This window comes from Capra hircus, chromosome 6, assembly GCF_001704415.2.
Source record: "Capra hircus breed San Clemente chromosome 6, ASM170441v1, whole genome shotgun sequence".
Classification (NCBI taxonomy): Eukaryota; Metazoa; Chordata; class Mammalia; order Artiodactyla; family Bovidae; genus Capra; species Capra hircus.
Window position 1 is genome coordinate 78,183,479 of NC_030813.1, and position 18,068 is coordinate 78,201,546.

General features: G+C 32.0%; 1 protein-coding gene across 9 annotated transcripts in view; it reads left to right on the top strand.

Moving 5' to 3' along the window:
* Positions 1-17,820, top strand: part of ADGRL3 (adhesion G protein-coupled receptor L3) — a 945,437-nt gene extending 927,617 nt beyond the window's left edge. For 5 of the 9 annotated variants that reach the window (XM_013964654.2, XM_013964655.2, XM_018049500.1 and 2 more), the window contains one exon: positions 9,742-17,820. In XM_013964654.2, coding sequence (XP_013820108.1) covers positions 9,742-10,541 — 800 coding nt within the window. In that variant the 3' untranslated portion in view covers positions 10,542-17,820. Of the gene's footprint in view, positions 1-7,788; positions 7,841-9,741 lie in introns of all 9 variants that reach the window. The other 4 variants (XM_013964661.2, XM_013964662.2, XM_013964665.2 and 1 more) reach the window with 1 other exon arrangement.

Consider the following 18,068-nt stretch of genomic DNA (forward strand, 5'->3'; position numbering starts at 1 on the left):
CATTTTTTATTTAAATTTTCATTTATAGTAACTTTAGAAAACAATTCCTTGTATTAGAAGACTAACCTTTTTTATTTGAGAAAAGGTTGCAATAATAAATATTACATAAATACAATATACAGGTAGTTTGTTTATAGAAAATGTTGGGCAAATCAAATCCTGTCTCAATCAGTTTATCTTAAATTTGTGCAATATCCGTGTTTAAGATTAATCAATATTCAGTTTCTTATCTGAAAGACCACTATAGCCAACTCATTTTAGCTTTCCTTACTAATATACCATGTATTTAATTCATCAATGAAAAATAATATCCTGATGTACCCATTTTATAATAAGCTGAAGATCTGTCATCTCACTGTGTAAAGACATGTAGATGTATATGAAATACAAGTTTAACAAATATTCATCAAGCATATAGTAAGTGAAAAATTGTGTGCTAGTTGTTTGCAGAATGTATAGGATGTAAACATATGGCTTATTTCCTAATATAACTGAAACCTTTCAGTTCTACAGATCAGACAAGCTTTGTCTGGCCATGAAATTCCCCAGGCCAGAATATTGGACTGAGTAGCCTTTCTCAGGGTATCTTCCCAACTCAGAGATCGAACCCAGATCTCCCACATTGCAGGAGGATTCTTTACTGTCTGAGTCACTAGGGAAACCCAAGACAATGTTTATTGTCCTTTAAATCAAGAGTTCACTTTCCCAATTTTGAGGTTAAAATATTTGACTGGTAATTTACTGTATAACAGTATGATTAAAAAAAATTAAAACTGCCATGGAAAGTTTTCCCTTTTCACTTTTTTAACATTTCTATGAGCAACTGAATGTTCCTATTTGATGCATTCAGTATAGATTACTTTTTATTTTGAGACAGTTGTAGATTCACTTGCAGTTGTAATGAAATACTGCAGAGGTCATGTACCTTTTTCCCAGTTTCCCTCAATAATATCTTGTAAAAGTATACTACAGTGTCATAGCCAGCATATTGACATTGAAACTTCCCACCAATTTTGCTCAGATTTTTTCAGTTTTACTTGTATTTAATTGTATTTGTGTGTGTGTGTGTGTATTTAGTTCCCTGTAATTCTATCATAAGAACAAGTGAGTGAGTGAGTGAGTGAGTGAGTGAAAGTCGTTCAGTTGTGTCCGACTCTTTGCGACCCCATGAGTAGGTTTGTTTATCCACCACCATAGTCAAGATACAGAGTCATTCCATCAAGGATGCCTCACGTTGCCCCCTTATGACCATGCCCACCTCCTTCCCACTTGTATTTTTCAACCCTGGAAGCCACTAATCTGTTCTGCGTTTCTATAATTTTTTCATTTCTAGAATATCATATACATATTTATGGAATCATTCAATGTAAATCTTTTGAATTGTCTCTTTTACCCAGTATAATTCTCTAGCAACTCATCCAGGTCATTATGTGTACTGATAGTTGTTCAGCTTTATTTCCGAGTAGTATTCCATGGTATGGATGTGCCACAGATCGTTTAACCACTCACCAGATGAAGGACATCTGGACGCTTTCCCATTATGGACTATTAAGAATAAAGCTGCCAAGAATCTGTAGGTTTTAGTGCCAGCATGAATTTCCAGTTCTCTGGGATAAATGTCCAATAGTACAGTAGCTGGGTGGTATGGTAATTGTACATTTAGGTTTTTTTTAATTAATTATTTTAATTGGAGGCTAGTTACTTTACAGTATTGTACATTTAGTTTTATAAGAAAGTCTAAATTACTTTTTAGAATAGCTGTACTACTGTATACTTCCATCAGCAAAGTATGAGTGATCTCATTTCTCTTTATCCATGCCAACATTTGATGTCATCACCATTTTTAAGTGTATAGTGATATCTCATTATGGTTTTAACCTGTTCATTTTCCTAAAGCATTCTTTCTCCTTTTCTCACTGTGAACTTGTTTGCCACCTGTGTACTCTTTTCCATGACACATCTGTTTATACCTTTGGTCCATTTTCTAATTGAATTGTTTTTGGTTTTGTTTGTTGTTGGTTGTTTTTTACTGTTGACTTTTTGGAGTTCTCCAAAGTCCCAGATATCCCAGATACTAGTCCTTTGTTGGACTACAAACATTTGTAAATTGGCTTGCAAATATTTTCTCCTGTTCTATTTGTTATATTTTCATTTTCTAATATATATATATATTTAAATTAATATGCAGTGCTTTCACCCTACCCTTATACAGTTTGTATTTTCCTTTATCATCTAACATAAATGCATATAAATCTATGATTTTCATATATGGCCTAATTCTATTTAATAAAACTGTCTTCTAAAGTTTTTGACTTTTTGGTTAAATTGTTATGAAAGATGGGAAGTTGTAATGCATGCTGACAGTGTGGTAGAGACTAAGTACTTCTATTCATAAAGAAATGGAAGAGTTTAACTTTCTTACTTTGCTATGCCAAAACCCACCAGTTGGAAAATGGAAAATGTAATTAGATGTATGGTTGATACCATGAACTTAATATTTTACTTAAAATATTTTAGAATAATATCCTTATGATCATTTTACCAGATTTGAAAGTTCACCTAATGCTTACTATGGTGAACTAACAAGTATGATTGCATTTTATTTTATTTCAATTTGAGTAAGTCTTCTTCATAGAATTGTAAGTAATGTCAAAATCTTCTGTTGTGTCCACAACTGCTCTCCAAATGAGTGTTTTATCATAAATGTTGCCTTTTATTATTTTCATTGGAAACAACCCAGTGGTTTCTGTGATTGAATGAATGTTTTAATTTTAGCTTTTCTTTCTGTGTTTTAAACTTTCTTTAAGCTTTTGTGTTTTGTGTTTCATTTATATGGAAGACTATATTTTGCTTTTTTAAAAAATCTTTCATTTTTAGCAAGCATGGGAATATATTCTTGCTTACACTCTGGGAAAGAGAACACCCTAAATGTGGCTTAACATTATAAATCATCTTCTTTCTTTCCCATTGACTCAGATATGTGCGTTGTTGGAAACATGTGTGCTTTAGTGGCATATATTTTTGAGTCTGACTAGCTGCCTGCCTGTAATCAGGACTATATCAACTGTTGTCATTCTAAATGTTTCCTTTCTTTTTTTCAAACACATTTGCCTGATTGACCTTTTTTTTTTTTTTTTCTCTGTCTTTCTATGGGGCTGCTCCAGGAGCCATGGCTAATCATCTTATAAGCAATGCTCTGCTTCGTCCGCATGGTACTAACAATCCCTATAATACATTGCTTGGGGAACCGGCGGTCTGTAACAACCCTTCTGTCAGCATGTACAACGCACAAGGTGTGCTGGAGTTTATCTTAATTTTTTCAAGTGAAAGTCCCATTTTATGTAGCTTTTATGGCCACATTCTATTTTTCTTTCCTTCCTCCTGCCTTTTCTTTCTTTTGGAAGCAGACACACAGACTCTTTTCACCTTTCACTCTTCTTGGTGCTTTTATTTTCCATTTTCCTTAGGTTTTCCTTAGTAAGAAATGGATTTTTTTCCTTCTGATAAACAAATGCTTGACTCACCAATATGTGTTTGTTCTCTGTAATGTTATAAAATGTTTTGTGGTTTGTCAGTACTTTTCTTGTTGTTGATTGATTTCCATACTAAATACCTATGTATTCACTTTGAGAAATGAGCTATTTGCCTAAGGTAAGTAAGATAAAGAAGACTTGATTCAGTAATCTTAATGCTATAAGATCAAGAAAGTAATCTTACTCTCTTCTACCATGAAGCACACTCTAGGCACAAATATCAGTACTAATGAAAGCACTTAGATCAACTTCATGGAAAACACTGAAATAAGCTGTGGAGGAAAGAACAGTGAACTGAACAGTAACAGATCAAGTTCTACCCTGTCTTAATATTGCCTATATGCACTGACTCAGAAACGTTGTGAAATGCTGTTTCTACTGTGACTGCATGTTAACAGCAAGGGTTTTGGATATGGCTCCTCTGTATATCCTCCAACTTTAAATTATATCTCAGATAAGCATGTCTCTTTAAAACCACTTACAATCTAAGCATTTGTATGTGACACTACCTTTTTTAAGATAAAAATATATTGAGGGCACAAGAAATTAAAAATATTCATATCATAAGTAGTAAAGTGACCACAGAAAAAATTACTCAAGTAGAAGTTTTGTAAAAGAAAAATTTTAGTCAGTGAGCCAACTATTTAAAATTATATTTGAAAATAACTCACTATAACAAAGAGACTTCAATAGTTCCTTCAAGCTGGACGTGATAAATGAGATATATTTTAACTTTCCTAGGCAATCTTGAGTAAAATGTCTGTTATCCTTTTTTGGGAATCCGTGTGTCTGTGTGTGTTTCCTTCTCAGGGGTAAAATATTACTAGCATGAATGTGAAAACTTGGTGTGAATGTTTATTCCCAAAAAAAAGTGTGTTTGTTGCAACATGGTCTTTGGGTATCTCTCTAAAATCATCTGAGTTTCCTAGGTGACACCTTGTTAGATACAAAAGGTGATTATAAATGATTTCAAAAATGTCAAAGCCAATAATTCAGAAGTGACTTCAGGAATATAGTCAAGTTGTTTGTCAGTAGGAAAAATAATTAAGCAAACTGTTAATTGTATCCAGTTACTTAAGATTTACACCTAAGAATCATAGACATTAAAAGAAGGGAGAGAACACACTGAATCCTCTTTGCTATACTATGGACATTCTGTCAGCCTGTGCTTAAGTATTTCCTCTGACGCCCTTCCTAGCTCACGATCTTAAATATTCAATTGTTGAAATGTTCCATTTGTTATAAATATTTTTCTTTCCACCAAGCCGAAATTTGCTTCTGGCCAGGATGCTTAGCTTTGCCTTCTCGAACAAAGATGAGCAAAGCATTTTGCTGCTGTCTGTGGCATCCTTTAAATACTTGAAAGTAGTTAATCTGGCTTCTTTTAGTCACCTTTTTATTCTAGTAAAGCAGCCTTAGTGCTATCAATAGAAGAAAGTTTCTTCGTGGTTATCCCCCTTTATATCATTTACCGTTTGCCAATATCCTTATTTCGTTGTAACACTCAGTGATATGTATATTACACAATGCAACAAATGTGGTTTGGCAGAACAATTCTGCAGACTTTACAGAGGCTTGTCTGGGGCTTTTCTTTATTTTCATTAGTCTAAATGACAGATAACTGTGTCATTAGAAGCATTTTAAAGTGTGCTGACATATTAAGTTTTCAATGATACTAAATGAAGATTTACACCATATTTGCAAATTTTATCTATTCTACATTATTCACCTTACATGAAAAATTGTTGGAAATTGGTTTAAAATAAGTAATATGTTTAGAACACATTTTGTTTAGCTCTTCTGACTATTCAGATATAATTTCTAGTGTCATACATAATGAAAAATTTACAATCATTAATCTATGTTTTCCCTAATTCAGTATTTGCCTTCTTGTCTTACTTTATTACTGGCATTCTAAATTAGGAGATTTTTCTAAGGATGGAACACTATTATATAAACACTTTCAACGTGAATTTTTCATGACAAAATTTAAAATAATACCATATAAATCCAAAGTTTTATTCCTGTCAAGCCTATTACTGAATATTGCTATTAAGATTATCAATAAATACACAAAGGTTACTTCTCAATGGATTTGTTGTTTATGCCAGTAAATTACATTCGGCTGACTTTTCTTAAAAACAGAAGTAAATAATTTTATTATTGGTTTTCAGAATCAAAAATGGAATTGTTCAACTACTTTATCTTTTAGTATTTTTTAAGATGTTAAGAAACTATGGTAGTGCTTAAAATGATGTTTTACCACTGACCAAAAATAAAACTTGGTGACTATCATATTGCTACTAATCTTATGCTTTCAGATGAATGCACTTATATTCTTACTGGCAAGGTGAAATCTTACATGAAATATAGGTGGCTCGGTATGTACTGGAGTGGTTTGTGTTGAATTACGACTTGGTTCTGTTCTGTTGGTCCTTTAATTCTGTTATACCAATGCCATCCAAGCAAAGAAGCATTTGGATTTAAAGTATCCATTTTTGTTTTTGATGCCTTTATTTAAAATATGTAAAGATATATTATATTGTTCCTGATGCATATAGACTTAGGAACAAAAATGAATAATACACTTTTGTTAGATTGGATTCAGATTCTCTTTGTGGAAATATTTAAAAATTCATGCATAGTATTTCTGGACCATTATCTTCTTATCAATATTGGATAGTTCAGTTTTTGTTAGATAAATCTTATTATAGATTAACCTGCCAACAAAATGTAATATATAGAGAAGTCATGCTTTTACAAGTTAATTTACATTTTAAGGTGACTTAATTCAATTCTAAAACTTTAAAGAAAGACATGTCTTTAGGATGGGATACATGAAGAATACATTATAGTGGTCAAGAATACAAAGTTATAGTATAAAGTATATAATTAAATATTCTGTTACAGCTTTCAAAGTCTAAGGCAGGATGTGAAGAGAAGGAGGTAGAGGAGAGTAGTGCATGAAGTCAATCAAGATTCCCTTTCTGATCCCAGTTCTGCCACTGTTAGCAGAGGGGTGTTAGATAAGGCTCAGTCTCTCTTGGCTGTAGCTTCCTCATCTTGCAAAGCAGGAGCTGAACTTCAGTTAACCTCTCCTGTGCTTTCCACTTCTAAAATGTTATCGTTTACAGAAGGGGCCATAATGAGCCTACAAGCAATTTACATCTGTTGCTATACTAATTTGGCTTTTTATTCAAATTCTTTTTCTTTAAAAGAAATTTTCTCTGCATTTTGAAATATTGTTGGACTTTTGCTGAGAAGCAAATCAACTTTTAAAGTACAAAAACAGTACCTCTAAAGCAGTAGTTAAATTGTAACAAGTCTGCATCTCTTGAAATTATCTAGCCCAGTGACTTTGCTGGGTTTTATTTTGTGATGATTTAATCCTCTTATAAAGAAAATCAGCAAGAGCAGTTTTTTGACTAGATTAAAATACGAGAATTTTTAAAAATAATGTTTTTATAGTTGTTTTTAAAGTATTAACTTTTAAAATGTTTGAATGCATATGATTATGCAACAATCCAGAGGAAAACTTGATATTGATTGCTGGTATTTTTTCCCTTCACATTTTCATGATACAGAATAATGGTTGGATTTAACATTGTTCTTTCTCCATAGTTATACAACTTTTGAATATGAGCTCCAGAAATGACAGTATTGATCAGTATTATTTACAAATGATAGAAAGTATTTGTATAGGTACAGTGGGGAAAAAATAACCTTTGTACATGAGAAGATACATAAGAAAACAAACAGAAAAACTAAGAAAAGTGTTTTTCTTTTCTTGCTATACAAACTAAAGAATTTACTTATACTCTAACTTAAAAAAACTTAAAGTGACATTCCTTAGAAGCAAATATGTCCTAACACATACACACAAATATATATGTAATATTGAATTAAAGTTGTGGAAAAAGTCATGGCTTGCCCTCAGGATTTTACTCTTTTTGGTTGGTGTGGTAATTTTAACTTTAAAATAAATGTGTATTCGTTTGAAATTTACAAACTGACTAAATGCTTATTACTCATTTTATTAGCATGTGTTATGGGGGTTTCTTATTTTCTAACATTTCAGTATTTTTAATTATGATAAGCCATGTAACACAGACTCATGAATTTTGGGGCAGTGGAATTATTTCCTTTGACTCTTTTTTCTGCATATCATCAATTTGCTTTTTACTCATGTTTCTTCTACTGTCGCTGTAAGCTTACTTGTTGTTTTTTCTTTCCTTTTCTCCATGCTGTCGTTTAGAGCCCTACAGAGAGACAAGTATGGGAGTAAAGCTAAACATTGCATATCAAATGTAATTTTTTTTAGTTCACTTTTATTGCATCACATATAGATGATGTAGTTATTAAAAACAGTTCATCTCACAATTTAAAAACTAAAGAACCTATAAATCAACTTATATAAATATATGTTAACAGAGATTAGACGCTTTTGTTGTCTGATTCTTTTATTGTGTCACGTAACATAGTTGTTAAGTCTCATGTAATGTTTGTGTGAGTTAAATTGTTTTTAAATTAAGCATTTATTTTTGCTAAGTAAGTCATAAACTTTTAATTTTCATTACTACATTCCATCACACAAATACATGTCATATACAATGTGTCCACCTTCTTTTAGTATGGCTGTTTTCAACCCGTACCTAATGCATTGACAACAGAAATAATAAACACGTTTCAATGCATCAGTTGCTCAACCATAACCATCAAGCATACCATAGCAGCCTCTGCAGCAGCAATCACCCATCACATATGGCCCTTTAAAAAACATTTACTTTTATTTTTTCTTAACATTGTGGATTTGTCTCAAAGATATCTTATAACATGAAAATAAATCGCTTCACCCTATGTCTGTGATGGCTGCTTTTTTAATGTATTCAGTGCATTGTTATTTTTGAAAACTGTGTTACTTGAATACAGAGTATGCATCAGAAGTCCATATAAAAATTGATATATTTGTAACACTTTATTAAATGAACTAGCTCACTTTTGGTAAACATAACTGCATCACAGATATAGAATGAATGCTATATTTTCACAAGTTAATGATGTATTGAGAAGTTTAATGGAATTCTTAAAAACAATTGTTCTATAAAGAAGTACCCTCATTTAGCAGTATTGGTTAAATGTTTGTGTTTTATTTTATTTTGTGGTTGCATTTGAAATAATTTATGTAATTATTATTGATTCTTGGATTCTTGTTCATTCAAGAAAATGCAAAAACCTTGAAGAAGCATATGGTCAGATTTATATCACTGCAGCTGTTTCTTCCCAGAATATGATGTTTAATCTCTTTTAAACCCAAAGTTTAATATGCACACAAAGTCATCACTCATTATGAAATGGAACCTTAAATACTGACACTATGTTTTTAGGAATTAGATCCCCATGTTTTATACATTCTTTTGTAAAATTATCTAATGACCCTAACAATTACTAATGGATATATAATAGTAACCAAAGTGCTTATAACAGAAAAAAATTGGAAAGTAAATCAAAATATTTCTGTTTTGAAAGTTCCCATTTGCAAATTATTTTGATGTGCCATTTATTTACCTAGGCATTATTTCAAAACTATATCATTCTGACAAATTTAACATAATCCTTTTGTGGTTTTTATATAGGGATTTCTCAGTTTTACAAAATTACATACCAAATTATTAGACAGTGCTTGAATCTTCTACTTTGATTAGTATATTCAAAGTACCACACCATGAATTATGTTAATTCTATACCTATTTCAATGTTAAGACAACACATAAATTTAAAAGGTAATAAATTATTGATTGACTTTGGTGTGTATAAATTGAAAGTTGTGAATGACTACAGAAAATTTTGTGTTTTTTTCCTAAGTTATAACCAAATATGTTTCAAATAGTGTCAGGCAATGTTTGTATCGAACTTTATAGTGTTTTGTGCAAATTTATAGTTTTAAAATTCTTTTAGAGATTTACTGTAAATACTTATTTTCTATTTATAAGATTTCTATCAATTGTCCAAGTATATGTGTATATATTTATATAGATATGTACATATAGATTTAATAGTACTTTTTTATTTCTGAACATTTTATACTTAATTAAAATTGCTACCAATTTATACATACTTCATAGTTGGGTGTTTTTGCTTTTGTGTCTCTGTGTATGTGTTCTATCGCCAATTGGACATGAATGTCATAATGTTTTGTGATCTTTTTCAGAGGGGCTTCTGAACAATGCCAGGGATACAAGTGTCATGGATACTCTACCACTGAATGGTAACCATGGCAATAGTTACAGCATTGCCAGTGGCGAATACCTGAGCAACTGTGTGCAAATCATAGACCGTGGCTATAACCATAATGAGACCGCCCTAGAGAAAAAGATTCTGAAGGAACTCACTTCCAACTATATCCCATCTTACCTGAATAACCATGAGCGCTCCAGCGAACAGAACAGGAATCTGATGAACAAGCTGGTGAACAACCTGGGCAGTGGGAGTGAAGATGATGCCATTGTCCTGGATGACGCCACCTCCTTTAACCATGAGGAAAGTCTGGGCCTGGAATTGATTCATGAGGAATCAGATGCTCCTTTGCTGCCCCCAAGAGTCTACTCCACAGAGAACCATCAGCTACATCATTACACCAGAAGGCGGATCCCCCAAGACCACAGTGAGAGCTTTTTCCCTTTGCTAACCAACGAGCACACAGAAGATCTCCAGTCACCCCATAGGGACTCTCTCTACACCAGCATGCCAGCGCTGGCTGGTGTGCCCACTGCAGAGAGCGTTACCACCAGCACCCAGACCGAACCCCCACCGGCCAAATGTGGTGATGCTGAAGATGTTTACTACAAAAGCATGCCAAACCTCGGCTCCAGAAACCACGTCCATCAGCTGCACACCTACTACCAGCTAGGTCGCGGTAGCAGTGATGGGTTTATAGTTCCTCCAAACAAAGATGGGACCCCTCCGGAGGGAAGTTCAAAAGGACCAGCTCATTTGGTCACTAGCCTATAGAAGATGACAGAAATTTAAGCCAACAAGACTGCTAACACCTGATAGACTGTGCTGAGTTGATATACGCAGTGGTAATAATGTGTGTACTTTTAAATCTTTATGCTGTTGTTGAACGACAAACACAAACTCTCAGACTCCTTTTTTTTTTTTTTTTTTTAAACGGGGATTTTTAGGTCAGCCCAGGGGAGAAAGATAACTGCTGAAATTCCCCTGTGCCCTCTCCTTTCTTGCCCTTCACCCCCCACACCCAAGATGGAGACTTCATTATGTTAATGAACGAGATTTGAAGAAAATGGCACTCATTGTGGCCTTGTTGAATTATGTTGTGTTTGTTCTAACATCTCTGATGCTCTGTTACTATAATTACAAGGACCTGATTTTTTCAAAGGCCAGAACACTTGTTTGAAGTTAGTAACAATGCTGCATCTAGACTGGAGTGCTGCACAAACATAAAAGCAAAGCAAACTGTATCACATAGTGGTTTTTAGTCACTCACAACCTGAATTCACCACAGTGGGAATAGCTGTGGTATACAAAATCAAACAACAAAATCGATAATGAAATGGAGGAGAATTCTAGAATTATATGCTAAATGCATATTTTATGATTTGCTGTATTAACTGATGATAAACTAATGGCAGAAAAAAACTGAACAATTTCTATGTAATGTACAGATACTAGCATTGCACATGTAGTCTGCTTTCTGTTCCTCCAGAATTTGAGTCCTGTTAATGTAGTGGAAAAAAAAAGAAATTTTCTTTTTCTTTCGTGCTGGTCTTGCAAGTTTGTCTACCAGTAAGAGCAAAGTTTCCTTCCTTTCTTCTTTCCTTTCTTTCTTCATTTCTTTCTTTTCTTTCCTTTCTTTCGTTCCTTTTTTCTTTAAAATTTCACCTGGCAAAAAATAAATAAATAAATAAATGAAGCTATCACTTTATAAGAATCATTTTCTAGTAATGCAAACAAATTATTTTTTACAAAAAAATAAAATAAATAAAATTAGACTTCCTTCCCTCACTATATATCTTTATTCAGTCAGAATAATTCCAAGAGCATTTTTGCAAGTTAGAGCAGGAAGAACTTTTATGTTTACAGTGCACATCTGTTGTAATGCAAAGCATATTCGGCAAGCAGTTCATCACTAAGACAGTAGCTATGATTCTAGAAGTCAAGAGATGTCAGTAGAACTAGTGGGGCTTCTGCATGTGAAAAATGGTATCCCATAGGTGTGAGAGTGCTGAATACTCAGTCTGATCTCCAAGTGGGCACCTGCACTACCAATTTTTAAAGGAAATTCACTCAATTGTAGAAAGAATCAAAAGGTCAAGTTATTTTGAAGTGATTTAAAAAAGAAAACTCTTCTGTTTATTAACAGGAAAATTATTTATTTGACAGGATTTTAAGTAATGTAGGAATATAAGAGGTAAATTAGCAGCACATATAATTTTTTTTTAAGTTTACGATCCATTTTGTATGGTCTCAAAGTTGGATGACCTCATTACTAATACTTGTTGTAAAAGTGAAACTTGTTTGCCAACCAATAAACAACTGATTGAGATTTAGAAGATATCGTATTGATGTATGTACTATATGATTAATTATTCTTTTCATTTTTCTCACCTTTCTTTCCTTCTGTTTTCAGTATATAAATTCTGCTAATCCTCTGTGGTCCAAATGAGCCATGCTAAAGAAATCAGTCTGCCTAGGTGAATAAACTAAGCACAAAATTAGTTTTTGCAGACAAAGTATGAGAGAAAAATGAGATGGGCATTTTTATGTTGGCTGAAATAAGATGCATAACTTACTTTCAAGCAGGTTAATATATAGATTACTATGTGCTAATTTATAAGCCAGCTTCAGTCACACAGCTTATTATAAAAGTCAGCTTCAATCAGAGATTTAAAGTATTTGGAAAAGAAGGATCATATTTTTTCCTCCCTTGTATTCTTCATTTTGATGTTGAATATTTAAATTCATTCCATTGGCTAAAAATACAAGAATAATGGCAACGAGAATACCTATTTTGTAAACATGAGACATTTTTATGCTATTTTTTTGGTTGTTTTTCTATGTATAGATAAAATGAGAGGGAAAAAGTCCTTTCAAAGAAACTTTCTAGATCTCCAATTACTGAAGAATCTTTACCAGCAGTGTGCAAGTATGGGGACCCTCCTAGGGCAAAGTTAGAATGAATTTGCCAAATTATAATTTCTAATTGTATTATATTATTTCTTGGTGATTTTTTCTTTATTTTTTCAAAAAATTTAAACATCAGCCACCTATAAGTTAATTTCTTGAATTAAGATTAGAAAGAGTAGTTTAGAGAGAAGCCAGTAATCTATGTATACAGTTTTAATATAAAACAAAAGAAAAAATTCTGTACTGGGCCAGAGTACATCATAACCTTAAATTAATAACACCTCAAAATATCTTATGCATCATTCCTTTTAGTCACTTGATATAAATATTTTTTAAGTCTACACATTGTCTCTAAGTTACAGGAGAACCACAAGCTTTATGAGTAATTAGGTTTTCAGTTACCACATATGGCAATATTAGCTTCTAAAAGGTGGTTAGTCTATCTGGTACATAGAATACATTTGATAATGAAAGAATGCCTTTTAGATATGCTTAAGGTAACTTCAGAAACACGAATGTAGTCTGTGGATTTATGAGTACTTACGCTAGTTGTGTCAATCCAACAGTAATCTATATGAAAACAGCTCCATGAATAAGAAGCTAGTTTCACAGAATAATGGGGAAACTACCTCAATTCAGCTTGCTGATGATGCCAATTCTGATTTTCTGCTATTGCTACCTCCCTGACCATTATTTTTTGTGTTTCATTATATGGAAATTTGAAGCTGATAATCTCCCAGCTCTACATAGTCCAAGTTGAAGGAGATCACTTGAATACATAGACTGATGTGGAAAGCCATTCAGTCCTGTTGGTAACCACCAAGTGCTTATGTCAAGATGAAAGGGTCAGATTTTTGAACTTTCATTCATCATAATTGGTGTGCTTTCAGAGAGACTTAAGATCCCAAAGACTTTCACAAGAAGAGATTATTTCCCCAGATTGAATGTGACTATAGTGAAGACAAAATAGTGGATGAAAGAGTTAATTATGTATACATTTCAATAGAAATTTGTGTATGTCTATCATATATTCCTCTAGTCCTCTTTACACTAGCAAGGGTTGAATTCCTGAATTTGAATCTTCTTTCACATGAATTTTCATGTGTGGCAATTGATAATAACTTTAAAATTTTCTTAATCATATTTGGCTGACCCTATATTTTCAGTACTTTTGTGACATTCATCACCCTCTTATTTGCATATTTTGGTGTAATTATCTGATTTTCCATCAAAAAAAAATTTTCACCAAACATACTATACTACATTGCACATTATTTGGAGAGCTGGAAGTAAAAGTTATGTCAGTGAAACAAGTTATTATTTCCAAGTAAAATAACATTTTTATAACATTTTACAATTTTGTTTCCTTTTTGAGGTCTGTTTCACATGATACTTTAATAGGACATTAGCTTACAAACCTCATGTCCAGTTGATTTAGAAAATGTTGGATTGTTGCAAAGCCCATGTTTCTAATTGATAATATTTATGGAGAAATGTAAATTTTGTGAGGAGAAATAGGTGGGAATTCCAGTTAAGTTTTTGAGCATCTTTTGTTTTCACTCTATTGAAATTAACAATACTATAGTTAAATAATAAATTGTTATGCTAAAATAATCATAATGGCAAGAAATAACTGGCATGAAAAATTATCTTTGGGTTAAAAATAGTCAATATAATGTAGTAATTAAATGCAGGTGAAGGACACCCCTTTACCTCCTGTAATACAAATTTATAATGACTGAAATTAAAATGTAGTTATGATTTGTATTTTTAAGTTACCATTAGTCTAAAAATGTTGACATTATGAGGAAAGGTTTTTAAGATTTCATATTTAAAATTTTAAATATTAACTTAGTTGGTATAACAAAAGTTTTCATAATAATGGAAAAAAGCATATATTATAAATGAATTATTTAAGAACCCATAAACTTAAAGTCAGGCAATATCTGCAGCTTTTTCCCTCAAACCTGTTCAAATCCATTGTAATTTGCCTGCTTTAAAAAATGACATTAAAAACTTCAAAGACTAACTTTTTGCTCGGTTGTGGAGACCAAAAGGGAGAGGAAAATATTTCTTCTAGGTTGTCTAAAGATCGACTTCAAAATTATCACCGCCTATTAATGAAAGAATAACTCATTTTTTTAGAAGTTGTCCATCAATACTGTACCAAAGTGCAACTGCTTATGGCATTTTTCAAAAAACACTGTAGAACTAGTATGTAATCAGTTCATATTTAGAGAGAGAAAACTTTAGAAAGAAAAAAAAAGAACCCAAATCCTAATTTGATTTGATTTTGAGTAACTCTGAAAATACTGACAAGAATGTCCTTTCTTCTTTAACAAATATATATTTTAGATAAAATAGCAATATATATGATCTCCCTAATGTACTATAATAATAGTATCAAGATATTAAGAATTAATTAGCTCATGTTTAGCAATTCCTAATTATAGCTCACTGTATAAGTAATTATTATGCATTTCTAAGTAATACTTTAAATATGTCTTATGTTAGATTTCTACACATAAATTAGTAACATGGAAGCACAAAAGTGAAGCAGCAACGTTGCAAAATAGCTTATGGAAGCATTTTTGTGCAAATGAATTCTACATGAGAATCATCTTTGAGCTTGTAAAACAGATTTGATGGATCCCAACCATAAATTCAATTTTGTAATCAGTAGTAAAAAGGTCCATATATAATCATCTGAAGAATATTGACAAATATCTAAATTTTCATTTCTAGACTAAAATAAGTTCAAGTGTCGATAGCTTCTTCTTTACTGCTTAGGCCATAAGAGAAACTTTCCTATTTGCTAATTAACTTGATTACTTCCTTTTTGCTTTAAAAAGGAAATCAGTCAACTTTCATCAGTACACATACTTCCATATGCCATTTATTTTACTTCCTGTTTGCTGAGGAAATAGCTTGTCTACATTACTGCAAACTTTGTGATTTTTGCAATGAAACAGGTAGTTGTTATGGTTTTGCATCTTCTCATTTGAAATAAAGTTATTGCCATTCCCTATTCTTAAGAAGTTAAAAGTCAGCAATTCTTTAATATCTAGGATCTTTAAGTTATTATTCAAATGTGTTGATTTCAATATTTCTGTCTCTTAATAGGACATCACACAAATCTTTCTAAACTCATATCCCCTTAGAGTATTTCAAAGGTAAATACAAACTATGATTTTTAAGAAGGCATGTGAAAGGAGAACTCTGATTTATGTGAAGAAGTCATAGAAGACTATATAAGGAAACAAACCTCTGTTGAGGTAATAAAGTGTTTTCAACCACAATATGAACAGAAGAGCAGAACCAAGTTGAATTCATGGTGAGGTAACTAGAACTAAATTAGAGATACAGAGAAAAGTTATCCAGGAAAAAATAATAAAACTACTTAGAGTGATAAAAATCTTAAACACTGTACCAAATGTTATTGATGTATTGAAAAAAATCAAATTTAGGTTTACCATATTATAATTTTTACCACAGAAAACACTAAACACTTTTAACCCTCTTTAGGTATTTCTTGTTTAGTCTTGTCTCAAGGAAACATGAATATTTTATAAATGTCTCTTAAATAGAAGTATTTTTGCCTCAATTCACACTCACTCTGTAGTCTGCTTACTCTATTGTATGTCAACATAGTTAATGCTACTAGTAGCCTTGTACCTTTTAGAGCTTTATTATGAATCTTTCTAATAAACATTAAATTAACATTAATTGGAATTATGTACATTGTGCAAAACAATTCATAACCAAACAATAATCAATTCATTATAAATATATATATATGATTAAACTTTGAGACTGAATAATATAAATAATTACAATGCTGAAAATAGCACTCTCAAGTCCTTCTCTCTCTTCAGTTATTGTAGTCAATTCATAAAACTCTGCAGACAGTTGTACACATGATGTGTTATCAAAGTACTCCATAATCCAAGTATGTCTAAAAGTTCCCAGTGCTGCTTTCATTCTAAAATGCCAAGGGAAATAGCTTGAAAGAAGAAGAAAGTAATGCCTTCTAAGGATCTTATTTAGATAAACATTGTCATTCAGAATGAATAATTTTAAAAGGAAAATGTTCCATTTTGTGGTCTGAGGGAAAGGTTATTGAAGTTTACAGTTAGCCCAATATTGGATAATTTTAAATTTTAAAGGAGTTAAGTTTGTCTCAATGGCCCAAGAGTGCAGAATTTCACCATATATTGGCAAGGAAATAGGTTTAAAATCCATACCTAAATTGGCTTTTAAATGTTAAGAATTCCTCTGATTCTTCTAAAAGTGGAGCAGGTAAAATAGAGCCAGATTCAAAACGAAATACATTGGTTGACCTCAAAAAAATGGCAAAACAACAACAACTCTTTAGTAGTAGGTAGAGGTCTTTGGGGATGGAACTTAGGATACAGTGACTAAACAGAATGTCTTCTTACGCTGACCACTGCCTTGTCCTCTAGTACATTTTTTAATGCCTTGAATTTCAACTTGTCACCATGTCTTATGTTTTGAATGACATCATGAATCAAGATATTAGGAAAAAACATTTAAAATTGGTTTTCATGCCTCATTTGAAAATAGAGATTTCCTGTACCATCCTGAGTAATATAAGATGATACGTCTTGAAGCAGCTGTGGACAATCAGAATGTGTTCATTTATAAACAAGTCTTATTTGTATATTCTAACACTGATCTTTGCCTATGAACTACAAAGTCAAGAATTGTAGAGAGGGTCAACTTGATTTCCCTTAATGGCTTCTGTGAATATATTGGAAAATGGAAGGATAATTAGAAAAGTTTTTTCATACTGTTTTCCCACTTGCCAAGCATTAAGTCTAATTCAAAATACATCTTTTGAAAAATGATAGTTTATTTTAAAAACTAACAACTAATGAACCATTTCTCATTGATAAGAAAAATCACTTTTTTAGAAACTAGAATATAGCTATTGCAGGCTTTGGTCTCTTACATTCTCATATGTTTACACATGACATTAAAATTATCATCTACACCTACCAGATTTCAATCTATTGGATTTTTTTCCCTTGTACGTTTCCAGCTTTTTTCCCCCTTAAATCTTCTGTACAATCACATGTAAAATCATAAGCTACAAACCTCAATAAAAAATATCAGTAAACAATAAGTGATGTAGTCACTGTTATTATATGGTAATACCCAAACTTTGGTTTGGGAACAGTATTTCAACTGCAGGATAATAATTGAAACATGGACCTTTACTATCCCCACCCCTTCAATCTCCTCTGACAAGCTGAAAATAAAGCAATAAACTGTTTTGTTTATGTTTTCAGAAAACTGCTGCCATCTGAGGTATCTATGAATTGATTCATTATTTCCAAGAAAACAGAAAATTAAATTTATAACTTAGTG